This window comes from Mytilus galloprovincialis, chromosome 9 (genome assembly GCF_965363235.1).
Source record: "Mytilus galloprovincialis chromosome 9, xbMytGall1.hap1.1, whole genome shotgun sequence".
In the NCBI taxonomy this organism is placed as follows: domain Eukaryota; kingdom Metazoa; phylum Mollusca; class Bivalvia; order Mytilida; family Mytilidae; genus Mytilus; species Mytilus galloprovincialis.
The window spans coordinates 80327422-80343163 of record NC_134846.1 but is presented as its reverse complement, the minus strand read 5'-3'; the positions used below and the strand labels follow the sequence as shown (position 1 = coordinate 80343163).

Genomic DNA, 15742 nt, shown 5'->3' with positions numbered 1-15742 from the left:
CTAACCTCCATAGAATTTTATGAAACTTGGACTTAAACTTCTTCACTCGTAAGAGATAGCAAAGGTGGAGTAAAATTTCTGAATCACCTGTGCTTCACAACTTTGAAATTTTTATTTGATTCCTAGCAAACTGATTCAAATAAATATCCTGTGTCCAAGCTAAATTTGCTTACAAGGATCCGAACACCCTCTCTTTACTTTTCTGTTTTATAGAATTTTTGGAATCCACTGGTTTTGTTGGCTTAATACACATCTTCAAAATTTTAAAGCTGAAATTTCATTGGTTGATATTATAACCTCAAGAACAAAGAGTAAAACAGAGAGTTTTGACAATTGCTTGGTTATTAAGCAAAGCTTAGACACAGAATCTGCTCTTAATCAGATTGAATACCTATATATAATTGAGTTTATTGTATAAATTTAGACTTCTAAAACTTTGTACTAATTTACCACTGCTCACTAAATAAACCCTGGTTACTGTCACAGTGAATGTATTGTATGTTGTGTTATATTACAATACCATTGAAAACTAATTATCGGTAAAAGCTAGTCTTTCTACCAATGATAATCAATTAGAAGTTTTTTTGTGTAAGGAAATATTTCAGTAGCAATAAAAATTATTCACTGAAATTAACATTGCATTAATATTTACATAAATCAATTAAAAGTAATATATTTATTGATTTGTATATCTTGGTATATGGATTAGAACATTAAGGGAACAGTAATCATTGATACAGAGGTGTAAATACCTTGTCATTAGATGTTATTTTATTGTTTGATTTATAGCAAGGTGTATCAGAGAATTTACATGCAAAAAATATAAATATGATGTTAAGTGCATTATTTACAGAAATGTCAATTAATTTGCAGTTGTCATTACCAAGTGATTAAGCAGTAAATTGATGGAGATCTATTGATTGATGCTGTGTTCTATCATGGAAGAAATATAATACTTCTATGGTTATACAATGTATATATATTTTTGATTAGATTTTAATGCAATACATTTCTATTTCTTTTTCATTTCCATGTTGAAATTTTTACTGTAAAAGGCAATTTAAAATTTTTACAATTGTCTATCAACAATTCTTGTTATTGCCAATCCATTATGTATTAAGTCTAAATATAGACTTAATTTTATTATCTGGCTATATTTAGTATTGAGTTGACATGCTTAAATTGAAATTCTGATTTCGCCCGACTTAAATTTACTTAAGTACTTTTCCTGATTTATTCTAAGAACCTTATAATTATGAAATTCCTTATTCTCTTCCCAGTTCTTGGTAAACATTATCTTCTTTGCTTCAAGTGAACAACACAACCATCCTACTTATAGTAAGACTTGTAAGGATTGGGTTCATTAACTCATGAAACGAAGGAATGATGCTATTATTGCTGTTCTTTATCTCCTAAAGTATAACAAAAATGCAGGTTAAATTCAAAAAGTCTATTATAACTGACAAAATTAAACTTTATACTATATCAATCAACCTAATGAACAGAATATAATTGTCATATTCCTGAGTCTCGAATTGGTACAGAAATTTTGGAAGAAAATTCATGGACTGAACCTGTATTTATAGTTAGCTAAACATCCCTCTTGTATGACAGTTGTTTATAGTTCGTTTATACTGACAAAAAGTGAGTCACACTCACGGGAGCTAAAACATTGTGTGCCTTGTATCAAGCCTGTCTATCTTAACCTTGTGTTGTTTGTCTGTCTGTAAGTCTGTTTTGCATTTAGGAACAGCCTAATGGTCCTGTGTTAAGTTAGTCTTGCCTTGAGTGCAGCTATTACAAAGCAGGGTTCATTTAAGAAAGGAGTAGGTCCAGTAAGACCCCTTTTTGGCCCAAAAATATAGCAGTGTTACAAAATTGTTAAAATGTTAACTTTCAGTTATTTATTGGAAAGTAGAATTGCTTCTGCTACATAAATATGGGCTGTTTTTGACAATACAATGCACATATATCGGGTACTAGCATGATTAAGTCATGCTAAATTACTGAAATCTTCACAATTTTAGCATTTTAGTTAAATTTTAGACAGATTCCATCTTAAATGGAAGTGGCCCCATTCGTGTTCATTCTAAATATTTAAATGTAAGTTGTATTTGATGATAATACATAACATATATAAAGGTTGTGGATGAACACGGATGCGGCCACTTTCATTTGTGACAAAAACCATCTGTAAAGTGACATTATTTGGCATATTTGATAGATTTTTCATATTTAAGGTTGAATTGGACCGTTTTTTATGACTCAATCTGCTAAAATCTTTCACATAAACTAATTGAATCAACTGAAATAAACACTTTTAAGTGTTTAAAAAGTGTTCAAAATCTTTCGTTAGATGAACCTGAAATTTGAGGCCAAAATCTGCCCTTACCGGACCTACTCCTTTTAAACTTTGCAATTAAATGTTTTATTCTAGCTTTTTTCCCCATATACATCACAAAAAAGAATGTACGGGAAGAGTCATATTAATATGAACTGGTTCATGAATTTGAAAAAGTAGAATTATTCATTTTTTTTCAAAATTGTGTTCGGTTTATAGAGGGATTGACATAAGAGGACCCTGAATCGGACCACTCTAGAAAAAAACAGTATTATACCTTTACTTTTATGATCTGTGCAAGATTTCTTGTCATATCTTCTGTGCCTTCTATGTGCTTTACAGTATAACTCTAAAAAATTTTGCAATACACAGTAATTTTGGATAATTGTCTGCACATTTTACAAAATTTAATATGAGTTTCTGTGCTTAATTTGACAGAACTAAATTTTAGAAATGTTGACAGGGTCAGTGAACCAAATTCAAACATTTTAGATATTTCAAAATTTAAATAATACCCTGTTGTTTGTCAATTACGAAATATACCTGAGGGAGACATGGTTTTCATACCACAATATTGTTTATCAAACACATCAAATATGCATTAAAGGCATTATAAAACACTGTCAACAATATAGTGATATATTAAACATATGTACTGCCTCCTACATATGGCATTTGCATACCCTTGAGAGTGCTATAAATATCTAAATTGTCTGTATCAGAATTTAGAAATTTAAAATATATCACCTTTAAAGAAGATTAAAAGCAATTAGAAAACCTGTTTGAGTTTTCTGAATCGTTAGTATTAGTGCAAATGATATTAAATTTACCATAGTTCTTCACAAAGAATCTAAAATTATATCTGATCTTTAAACACTTCCACTTGACATTTAAGAAGTAAGTGCTTGCAATGAAATTATTTTACCACAGCATCTTATTTACCTCATCAACAAAATGTTGAAAATTCAATAAAATATGACTTGTAATAAAACATTTAGATGAACCCATCCATGGACTTTTATTATGTCTTTTTAATATTGTGATAATAACTTCTACTGAACCCAAAATGCATTGATGATGATGCTTGATGAATGTTTAATGTCCAATGTCAAATTAAATACACTATTAAAGATGAGCACAGGTTTTAAAATGTGAAAGGAATATGAGACAAGTGTACTAGTATATTTTAAAGAATTTTCTTCTGAAAGAAAAGCAAGTTTTTCATAGAAAAGTTCAGATTATAAAAATTTAGCTATAACTTTGCAGGTAAAGGTACAGTGTGAACATAAAACTACTTTGCTCATTGTTGAAGGCCGTGACCTATGATTGATAATTTCTGTGTCATTTTGTTGGTCTCTTGTGGAGACTTGTCTCATTGGCAATTATACCACATCTTCTTTTTTTATACCAATGCTTTATTAGTACATGTGTTGTTCTAGTCATTACTTTACTTATATGAATCAATTATATTTATTGATATGCTCTATAGGGTTGATATTATTCAATTATATATAGCCTTTGTATGAGGTCGATATAACATCATATTGACCGCAACCAAAGGCTACAATTGTTATATTATTAATCAACAACTATTGCATGAACAATGTAAATTTGGGGATTTCTAGAATGTATTTTTAGTAACGTGCTGTATGCCCTGTGCAATATGCTTTTTTTTGACCAACGAAAAACTTAACACAACAGTATTGGCGTGCAAACTGAGTAAATACAAATGTTCATGTGATCAAGTTTTAATGAATCACAAATCCTTAAAAATATTCAAATTAATAATATTAAGGTTTAGCTTACAAATCAACCAAGTGTGCCATCTGATTAGAAGTCTGTATGTCAGACATTCAGATGACCGTGGAAGATCCAGTCGTAACAACTGACTACTGTCATTGAACCCAGAGGACATTCCTCCCAAAAATAATTCTCATCAAAGCACTTTTCTTTTATTTCTTGTTACTTTTATTTGTATTGAATACATGTGACCTCAGATGGAGTAAATAAAGAGATATATTAAATATGCATCTGCTGCATTATCTCCCATGCATGTATTTAATGGGTCTGTCAAGATTATTAAGATGGAGGACTCTGAGCATCATTCATTGGTTACATTACAAAACACACACCAATATTCTCATCCCCTTCCCAGATAAACATAGAACAGGTAGTATAAAAATAAGATGTGGTATGATGGCCATTGGGACAATTATCCACCTTCCTTCAAAAAATATACACAGTCTCCCATGCATGTATTTAATTGGTCTGTCAAGATTATTAAGATGCAGGACTCTGAACATTATTCATTGGTTACATTACAAAACACACACCAATATTCTCATCCCCTTCCCAGATAAACATAAAACAGGTAGTATAAAAATAAGATGTGGTATGATGGCCATTGAGACAATTATCCACCTTCCTTCAATAATGAGCAAAACCCATACCATATAGTGAGCTATAAAACACAAATATTAAACAATTTAAACAAATTAGCTAATGGGCTGATTGATATACAAAATGTTTAAAACTATAAACGAAAAACAAATTTGATATGCAGCAAGTAGTATACTATTACCTTAGAACAGACTCTTAAAACTTTAATGGAATGTCAGGTTCAACATAAAGGCTAAGAAATAACTTCACTTAAAGAGGGATTTGTTTTGTTTGGAAGAAAGCTGTAACTGAAAGATTTTACTATGGATAGCATACATACTAAAAATCTTTTGAAGTAGTATATCTTTTGTTTTATTTTTTTGCATTTTAAGTATTGAAGACCACTTTAAAAACTGCACTGTTTAAAGATCAAAGCAAATTAAAAGTTCACATCATTGTTACAGAAAATGTAAATTAGGCCAGACTTTTTACCTGTCTGTAAGTTAGAAGGTTTGTGATCATTCAGGTTAGGTAGGATAAAAGCTTTTCTCATAGCATCCCTTGAGAAACAACTATATTGATTTTACAGCAGTGTAACACAAAGAAAATAATTTTTCTTCTTCTAATCAAATTCCAAAGGACCTGTAAAATTAATCTTTCTTTTCTCAGCTGCCTGTTTAATTACAAAAAGATTATATTTTTCATTTGTGAAGTGTGATCATGTCCTGTCTGGCTGTCCATCCTGAATGATTGGTCAACACAAATTATTAGTCTCCCGAATGATCGGTCAAAAACAAATTATTCTCCTGAATGATTGGTCAAACGCAAATTATTTCTCTATCAAACTTTTTCCTTTTCTCTAATTATGAATCAATGAAAGAAACTGTATAGTCTAAACAAGTCGATGGTTGTATTTTTTAACAAGAGAATAATATTTTAAATTAATTTTAGTTTTAATTTCTTTTAAGTGGACTAAAGTAAAATAAGAACCAGGAATCAACACGCATGAGGCATTATTATCTTCTAGCATACAATTCCCCTCCAAAGAGTTCTTGGAGCTGGTTCAGTGAGGTGTTAGCTTTGATTAGTGTTACTGTGATTTTGTTGAAGGAGATATTCACAATAGAACAATTACAAACTTTGAACATTTACACACTTACAAAAACAAAAAGATTATTTCAGGAAAAATTGTCTGAATTTTCAGAAAATTACAAATCACATATCTATATAATTTTATGCAGTCAATGCTTCCTTGTAATACTACTTCAGATTTAGTACATCTAAAACATAAATTTTCCTGTTGTTGTTTTTTTTATCGATTTGTAAGCATTTATCTACCACACATTAACTTCATGATCTTAAAGTTCCCTTCCTATACCAGTTTTACAAGAACAAGGTGATCAGATATCTGTCCTAACGGACATTGTTTTATGTGTTTCATTCCACTGTAGATGTCTATATGTTACATTAGAGACTAGAAAACAGAAAATATATATATGATATCTAGTAGTTTACATAGTAAAAACTCGGATATGTTGCAATGTGTTGCTTAAGGCTAGGAGAAGCAGTAAAAACTGGCTGGGTGTTACTTCTGATAAATATTCAAGTTGATGTGTCAATGAGAGATTTGAGGGTAGTGATTCAATGAGCAATATTGGTATCAAATATAGTCTGGAGTTGATATAGAAGCTATGTCTAGATAAAAAAGTTTGATAATTGAATAAATCACCATATGTATATACCATGGAGAATTTTGATGGCAGACATCATGCAAATTATTCCTATTGTGGTTATTGTTACTCAATATTTCCCAGTTTTCTGTATCAAATTGAATTAATCAAGACAGTTTTATTAATTTTACCAACCAATTCAACAGCTTTAGAAAGTTCATACATCCTAATATATTGATAGAACCTTCTTTTTCTGTTAATTAGTATTTCGAAAATTGCAAAGGAAAAATTATTATTAGTTAATAAGCATCTTCCTTACTTTGCCAATCAAGAAGGTCATGGAGTTTGAAAAAAAAATTGCCGCAACTTTAAAGGAAACTAATTGCCTTTTATGTTAAAAAATACAAAATAGTCATGAATGAAAGTAGATGTGGTCATGTGGGGAGAAAATGATTTTTTTTTTATGGAAATTAAGATCTTCACCTGCACCAACCAGGTGAATTATATGTAGGTTGAACAAGATGTTGTTTAAATCAGAAGTGCAGAGACAAGATTAACCATACAAACAAGAAAATGATCTGTTAAATCACTGCTAATGAATGAACATTATTCTGTATCTTTTTATCATCATGATATCTTGGAATGAATTTCCTCATTCCCTTGCCCACTAAGGGTGGGAGACAACAGTTAAGAGCAGTGCTACAGCTTATTTGAAACTTTTCTAAACTGATTTTTTTGTTGAATTTCATGAAAAAGGTAGATACTGTAACAGTGTTTTCCCAAGGGCCTTAAGGCACTGTGGAACCATGGTGCTCTATTTTTTTACCATTATGGTATCTTGGATGATTTTATAATAGAATTTATCTTACCTCCTATAGATTTATAGAGATATAATTGGTTAAAGGACTACACTCGGTGACTATGTATACTTGATTTAGGGTGGCTTGAAAATATAGGGTTAGCAACCATACTGAGTGATTAGTTACCTTATGGGATTAGTAAGGAGTTACTTCCCTTTCAAAACAAAAATGATGCCACAACCCTTCATAAAAACAACCCTTGTGTTGAGAAAAAAATCTGAAAGAATTCAACAGACGAAGAAATTGATGATGAAAGGTTGAAATAAGTTCATAAAACATAATTAAAGCTAACAAGTTGTTGTTATTAGCATAACGGGGTTACTTCCCTTTCAAAAAAAAAAAAAAAAAAGAAATCTCAAAGATTCAACGAAGTAATTAAAATAAATGTAATGAATGATTGAAATTAATTCATAAAACAAATTTCAAGCTAAAAAGTTGCTATTGTTGGCATTTGTTTTCTTTATAGACAAATGGAAGTAGGATCTTAACACTAAATATTGAAGACTTGATCACTTTGATAGGCCGCTATTCAAAATACCACATGTGAAGATAGTCGGTAAGATTAATTCGTTACACGTGCTAGTGACCTTATACAATATATATAGGGTCAGAAAATTTCATATGGGGATTCGAGCTTCGTTCTCACTCCATTTATATCGTATTAGGCCACTAACACACTATGTAACTAATAGTATAGGGCCATTGTGCTATATCTTTAGTAAAACCAGTGCTATGTTAATTTCCAAATGCTATTTGAAAATTCTGTGGAAAATTCTGTGTATTTTGTTCTTAACATTGTTTTCTTATTATTACAGGCAACAAATTTACACAGATTTAAAGTACACAGCTATGGCAGTCCAACATTTTGTGATCATTGTGGTTCATTGTTATATGGCCTTTTACACCAGGGACTTAAATGTGAAGGTATGTATCCTGTCATATTAGGACACTTTGTCGCATTTTTCTCAGAAATTATAAACATACAGACCTTTTTTGATAATTATTGCAAGGTATACATATCTGTCAGACGGGGTTCACCTCACTTTGACGTCATTTTATGGGTTTAATCCTAGTTACTAGGTCAGTTTCTCCTATATTATGTAAGTAATAGGTGAACTACATAATAACTTAAATTAGAAACCTGATAAAATCATTGTACTAAGGTATAAATTGTCTTTTTGACGAAAAAGTTGTCTAGGTTGCACTTTGTAAATAAAGCTGTTTTACAAACCACAGCTCTTTTGGGGAAATACTTAACATTCATAGATATTTTGTTTTGTTTACCTACTAGTTCCCAGATATGATCTATAATACCAGAATTTTACCAGTATAAATATAGTTGGATAGTGGTCAAATTGAATTATCAGGAAGACTCTAGGCTAAGAGGGGGATTGTGGTATTGAATTTTAGAACTCTTAAAAGTCTGAAGCAAATAAAAGTTGAAAATAAGCTGCACAACCCTATCTTTAAACCTTTAAAAAAAATAGTTCATGTGAACTTTCCATTTCAGGGTATATTTCATTTCTATGAAACTTCATAGTAAAAGTCACACAGTTTAAGTCCTAACATAAAAAGTGGGGAAATTGATTTTTCTATGTGTACAGAAGTGCATTACTTTTATTGCGAACCCTATGATAGTTTTCCATAGATTCACCTGCAAGTTACCTGTCGATTTAAACTTTTGGCAGTTCTATTGTCCCATCTAACAAATACAACAGGTATTGTTCTCTGTATAGTTTATTCACCAGGACCTTTAAATTTCTTCTAGGAGAAATATATCACTCATTGATTATTTTACCTGACCAAAAAATTATCTGTTTTTTTATTGAAATACTTCTATAAACTCACATAAACTGTATGCAATATTGTATTTATTCAATATATCATTAATATATTTTCAATCTGTTCAATATAAAATCTGATTTAATAATAAAAAGTTTATTTTAGACACATTTTTTAGTATTTTCCAATGAATTTGCATGTTTTTGTTGTTGTTAGTTTATAGACTATGTTTATGAAGACCTTAATTTAAAAATAATAATATTCAAATTTTATTTATCAAACACACAAAAATATTTTTTGAATATTTGATCAGAAATCAACTTTTAATTTTTAAATCATTATTAATATTGAACACATTAAAAACGAGTTTTTGGTATATACAACACCTCATGCATTTTTTTGAGTCCTTTCTTAGTATTGGTATAAGTATTTTTTCATCATTGACAGTTCAATTTTTTACTCAGGTAAATTAATCAATGAGTGATAGATTTCTCTTGGAAGAAATTTAAAGGTCTGAGTGAATAAACTATACAGAGAACAATACCTGTTGTATTTGTTAGATGGGACAATAGAACTGCCAAAAGTTTAAATCGACAGGTAGCTTGCAGGTGAATCTATGGAAAACTATCATAGGGTTCGCTATAACATTGATTTCTTTTCCATGGATCATTTATAACATAAGCTTAGGTGATCTATGTAGTAACCCATTCATCTCAAAGACTTTCAACATGAAATTCAATTATAATCAGTAAGGCAGGTGAGACATTATCTTTGAGTGTTCCTGCTGAAGGTAAATCCAGAAAAGCCATCAGACGCATGAAATTTATTACTTGATGTTTTCATTTTTTTCAGCATGTGCATTTTTGTTTTAATACTGATCTGCATCAACTATTATATAAACCATGTTACACTTTACAACTTTTAAATCTAAAACATGATATTTGATACAATAAGATCCATTTCACTATTATGTCAGAAGTGGTTCAGAGTCCTATAATGAAGTCACCAGAAGTTTACCGAGTTATAAAAGGTTGGAAGTTTCTCACATTATGGACACATTAATGTTCATTAGAGATTTGATGAATGATGGGGATATTTGTTATTGCTCCTCATTACAAAATTTATTATGTCATTGGGACCTGCAGTTATTTTATTTCTGTTCAATAATTCAGTGATTTCTTGATACAAAGACAATTATAAAACGTTTGGAGCATTTTTCTTTATCAAATTTCAATTATTCAAACACCATGGAATTACTACATGATTAGTCTTGCCTGTCCTTAGTGTTTGTTGTCACTGTTATAAAGAGAGAGAAATAAAACACTCTTTAAGCCCGATTGTCACTATCAAAGTTGACTTGGTCAAAGTCCTCGTTGACCAAGTAAACTAAAGGTTCAAGTCATCCGTTGTCACTATTAAAGTTTAATTATTACATTAAAAACTTGTTCAAAAGAAAAACTGCAATGTGATTAGATAATTCCCTTCCAGTCTATCCTTAGTTTCAAGAAAATAGGATGAGATTCTATTTCTTCCAAGTTCTTCAAAGTTTTTAATGAAAGCTTTCTTTGACGGTTGTCACTGTAAAATATCCATCCAAAACTTTGATAAAAAGAAAAGTGTTCAAGAAAACTTTTAGAGGGACAACAGCCTTTAAAAACTAATTGTACCTTAACATGTATTCATGTACCTGTCCCAAGTCTGGAACCTTGTAAGCGGTAGTCTTATGTCATTGTCAATGGCAGATTTTAGTTGCTGCTGTTTTAAAATTTATTCATACCTTTTTTAGACTGGACAATTTAGATTTTCATATTTAACATAGACTCTTGTCCATTGTTGAAAACAGAATGTTGCCATGTCGATGTCTTGGTTATTTGTGTCATAGGGTTGCTGTCAACTCTTATATCCTACATCTCCTTGTATTCATGTTGATTTGTAGACTATCTGGCTGCATTTTATAAATTAAATAATTGCACATGCAGAAAGAAGTTTTTATGTTTGACAGCAAACAAATTAGGATTTTGGGTTTTTTTTTCAAACCTCATCATCATGGTATTGATAATTTTGCACTGCAAAGTGCAAGTATTTGTTCACTGTTGTTTTCATTTCATCTTTTAGCTGGTGTGATTCAGACCATCAATTGTATTGTAGTTTATGAATCTATGTTGATCCTCTTGACATTTTTAACTTTATATAAGTTTTTAGAAGACAGGGATTGAAAGATTGAAGGAAAATAAACCTTAAATAATGAGGTAATTCTCTAGAAAATACAACATTACTTTTTGTCTAGCCTTGACAAAGTCGAAAAACTAGTGATGGGTCAATGACATTTGGTATGCAGTTGTATGAAACTGTTTGACCCAGTCTCCCTGTTGTCTGTTAACTTTGAAACTATTGCTTACACAACATGTTTTAGTTTGTGAACAGGTCATATCCAGTCATATTAGCATGGGCACTTCTCATTTCCATGGAGATATTTGACCCAAGCACCCCCCCTCCCCCTCCCCCCCAAAAAAATAATGATATGAATGTCAATGACATTTTATTTGCATCAGGTATGCAGATGCATAAGCATTGGCACATTTCATTTCAAAGGAGATCAGATGGCGTTGTTTCCTCAATCATGGTCTATTGCCTTTGAATATTTTGCATAGTTTACATTTTAAAGATTGTGATAAATCAGTTTGTTTAAGAGGAACCAATAATGTTAAGTCAGTGATAGTAATAGCATTTGCAAGTCTTCTTTTTCCATGGAGATTACAAGGCCCCGCCCCTATCAAGATTCATTGATTTTAAAACTTTTACATTATTTTCAAGTCAAAGTTTGTGTTTAGGTTAGGTTAAGGGAACCACTTATGATAAACCAATGGTATTTGGTATTCAGTTTTATAAGCATTTGGCATTTCTCATTTCATGGAGATTGACATTGAATGTATTTCATAGTTATATAGGTTTTAATATTGCCATTTGGATTCAAATATTTGCATTCTATCAAAAATTGAAAAAAGGCAAGACATATCTCTGTGTCAACAGTTTATTATGTATTTATTGGATTTAAATATCATTTTATGGTCCATCTGTACTTGATAAAATGTTTTCTGATAGCAACATCCTAATGTTCGTTTGATTAATAGTAGAAAAGTTCACAGTATTGAACTTGTTTTTCCATCTATCATTGCTAATCATCACATCTAATAGAAATACAGTATGATAATACAATCACTGTATCTCTTGCATGCAAACATGATAAGTAATTTGTTGTTGATTAAAAACGATATGCTAATCTCAATCAGCTTTAAATCGACATTGATGTTGCATAGCTGTATATTTATAGAAATTAAGAAGAAACATCTCATTTGATCTGATGCATCGCTCTAATGATGTTATCAATTGGAAAGAGGATTCAGTTGTATGTTCTGCACTCTTACTACCAGACTATTGTTGTCACTGTAGCTTCTTTATCCATGTTCTTTCTGCATCTATTAGATATACCCGTTAGGGTTTTAGTTAGTCCAAATAATTATGAGGTTGCCAGATGTCATAATTATTTAGACTAGGTTTTAGTCTGATGGAGTACATGGAAAGTGAAAACAGTTGTATGTTCTTCAACCCAACATCTGGCTATTGTTGTCTCTGTCACTGTCTATGTTCTCTCTTAACCTATTACATACTTCCTTGAGAGCTTTAGTCTGATGGAGTATATGGAAAGAGGATTCAGTTTTATGTTTTGCACACAAAACACCAGACTATTTGTGTCACAGTCACTGTTGCCATTATTTATCCATGTTCTTTCTGCATCTATTAGATATACCCCTCAGGGCCTGAGTCCAATGGAATATATTGTAAAATAGACCTTGATATTATGGTTAATGCTTTATAACATAGCTTCAATAATTTAGAAAAATGAACTTTCAGAAATTTGACTTTCAAGGATGATTTAAGCAAGCTATTTTTATAGTATTTAATGTCATTATGGTGAATGAGTAAGAAATTGCAAAGAAATTAAAATTAAGTATATTTTTATAGCTTTTCTGTTGTTTATATTTTTTTTAAATTAGAATCTATAGTAACCACGTTTACTGTTGTGTGTGGAACAAGAGAAGGAACTGATTACTAAGTTAAGTTTAGATATATGAAAATCTATAAATCTGTTTATACTGTTAGAACTGACTGTCATCTGCAGTAATGGCTTAAGTTTGTTGGTAACTGTTTGTCATGCCTTATCTGTCTATTGAAAGTCCTGACAAAAAGTGAATTCTCCAGTGGCAGTGATTATGTCTAGACCTGTCAACTTATGTCTTTAGAATCCTGATGATGGTAATCTTATACAAATAGGAAGTCCACCATTGAAGAGTTATGCACAAATATAATTTTATCAAGCTATATATATATATACAATCTAAAGGATTAGAAATGTAACATCTAAGTCTTAATGGTATTGTAATTGTCATTGGTTCATTTACAAAGGAAAAGATGTAAAAAAAAAAGAAAAATGCTTGATTATCAACTTTATAAGATTTCCTTAAAAAAAAATTAAAACAAAACAGCTGCCTGGTTTATTTTCTAGCGCTATATAATTTAGTAATTGCCATGAGGCCTGCTAGGTCAAGGAACCCCTTCCCATTTTTTTTTTTTAATTTTCTATACTAGAATATGCCAATGTTCGAAGCAAAAACTACTGGACCCCTGAAATGAGCAGTGTAGATCAATACCTGATTAATAACCACAACTTAAAGCTTATATTTTATTGATTTCATTTGACTTTATAGGTCTAAGACTGAAGGAAGTTCTTCTTAAAGTATAATTAGTAATTTAAGGCATCAGTAGTATGTCTGTTTAGAGGTTAGCTTTAATTTGAATGTTACAGAAGTCGTTAAACACTAATAGCTCTTAAAATACCATTGCCTACAGAAATCTCATGTAAAGTCAACCAAAACATTTTAAGGATTTTATAAAATTCTGAATGCCATTGCCCATGTGTAGAAGAACATGTTCACTTGAGTGACTTTTGGTGTCATTTTGTGATTTTCTTATTATTGCTTTCTTATTTGGCACATGATTTTTGTTTGAAATATTCTTATTTTCTGCAATGTATACATGCTTCTGAGAGTACCTGAGTACCAAATTGTAATTAATTTACAGTAGGCTCAATTATAGAGATTTCTATAAACATCTTGTTAAACATTGTTAAATATTGGCAGTACTCTAGTTGGTGAATGTACCACACACTGATTCTAAATGAGACACATGCTCATATATCAGACATGTGTTCTCCTAGTCAGCTTTTTCTTCATGAACAAAAATACAACATGCAGAAACCTAATTACATGGCTGTCATTTTTCATTAAATTTTTGATAATATTATTAAAATTTTATATTAAACCATCAAATATTAATTTGATTTATTTTCTCATCCATGTGGTTGGTTTTGTACCAGATCATGCAGATGTATTCATTTTAAATGGGCATGTACTAAAAGGTGGAGTGGAGTGGAGTGGAGTATTGGAGTGGAGTGGTGGAGTGTTGGAGTGTTGGAGTGGAGTCATGGAGTGAAATTAAAATAACATATCCAAAAGTCAATATCAATTTAAAAATCATTTATAAAAAAAACATTTAAATTGCAGCACACAAAGATTTTATATTATTTCATTTGACATATTTGATAATTTATCAAAGTTGGACAATGTTTGGGGTAGTTTATGACAGCTTAGATGGAGGGGGGATAAGGTTGTCAATTGTGTAATTTATTTTACTATCCTAAATTATAGTGTATTTCTAATAAGAAGGGGAAGCAAAGGCCCAGTAACCTATGTAGTTAAAATTAATTTTGGACGAGCTCACAAAAAAATTATTAAAATATACATAGCGCTTATGTTAATTTTCAAATGTTGTAGGCTTAGTCCCTAGTTAAAAAATGTATGTCTTTACCTGGCAAAATATGTTAGAATCTAACAGAGGCTAAACAATCATCTTGTGATAAAAAAAAAATATATTGATATTTTAGTTATCAATTGACTACTGATATAATAAAATTAAATTGCCAATAAACATTTTCACTTTGATTTTATCTTACATGTTAATTTACTGTACTATTTACAATAGTGTGTTTCTTCCAATTAAAAATAGATAAGGAAAATGTATCTAGCCCGGCGCGGGACGTTTGCGCTTTTCTATTTGGACACTTGCGCTTCAAAACATAGGACATTTGCGCTTTTTAAAAAAAACATTTGTGCTTTTTACATAGGACATTTGCGCTTTTGAAATATTTGGTTTTTATGACTTCCCTCCTCTTTTATTAGGTCTTTGGACCGGTAGTTTTGACCTGGCAGAATTAAAGTCATATTTTTCTTTATGGCTAAAAGTTAAAAAATCATTTTAAGGAGTGCACAAATGATTATTACGTTATATCTATCATTGACTTGAAGAAAATTTTCGGATTTTGAGGATTGTTCGGGATAGTCTTCAAAGAGAATGAGAACATCTACTCATACTGCTGGCGCTCAATTTCTATGTCATCACATTGAGAATGAATATTTTTATTTTTTCTGACTCAAAATATTAGTAGCCCCATTATCCGTTTTAATTCTAGCATTACAAAATTTCACGGTACATCTACATTAAAGGTCTTCACTTTTGATGGGTTTGATCAAAACGATAGAAAATATCTGTCATGACATATACATTTTTTTTTCTTTAATAGTCTCTATAATTTT

The 15742-nt window shown here is 30.6% G+C and overlaps 1 protein-coding gene across 2 annotated transcripts in view; it reads left to right on the top strand.

The window, feature by feature from the left end:
• Positions 1-15742, top strand: part of LOC143046101 (calcium-dependent protein kinase C-like) — a 107654-nt gene that overhangs the window by 26364 nt on the left and 65548 nt on the right. For both annotated transcript variants that reach the window (XM_076219090.1, XM_076219091.1), the window contains exon 4: positions 8066-8174. In XM_076219090.1, the coding sequence (XP_076075205.1) occupies positions 8066-8174 (109 nt within the window). The remainder of the gene's footprint in view (positions 1-8065; positions 8175-15742) is intronic.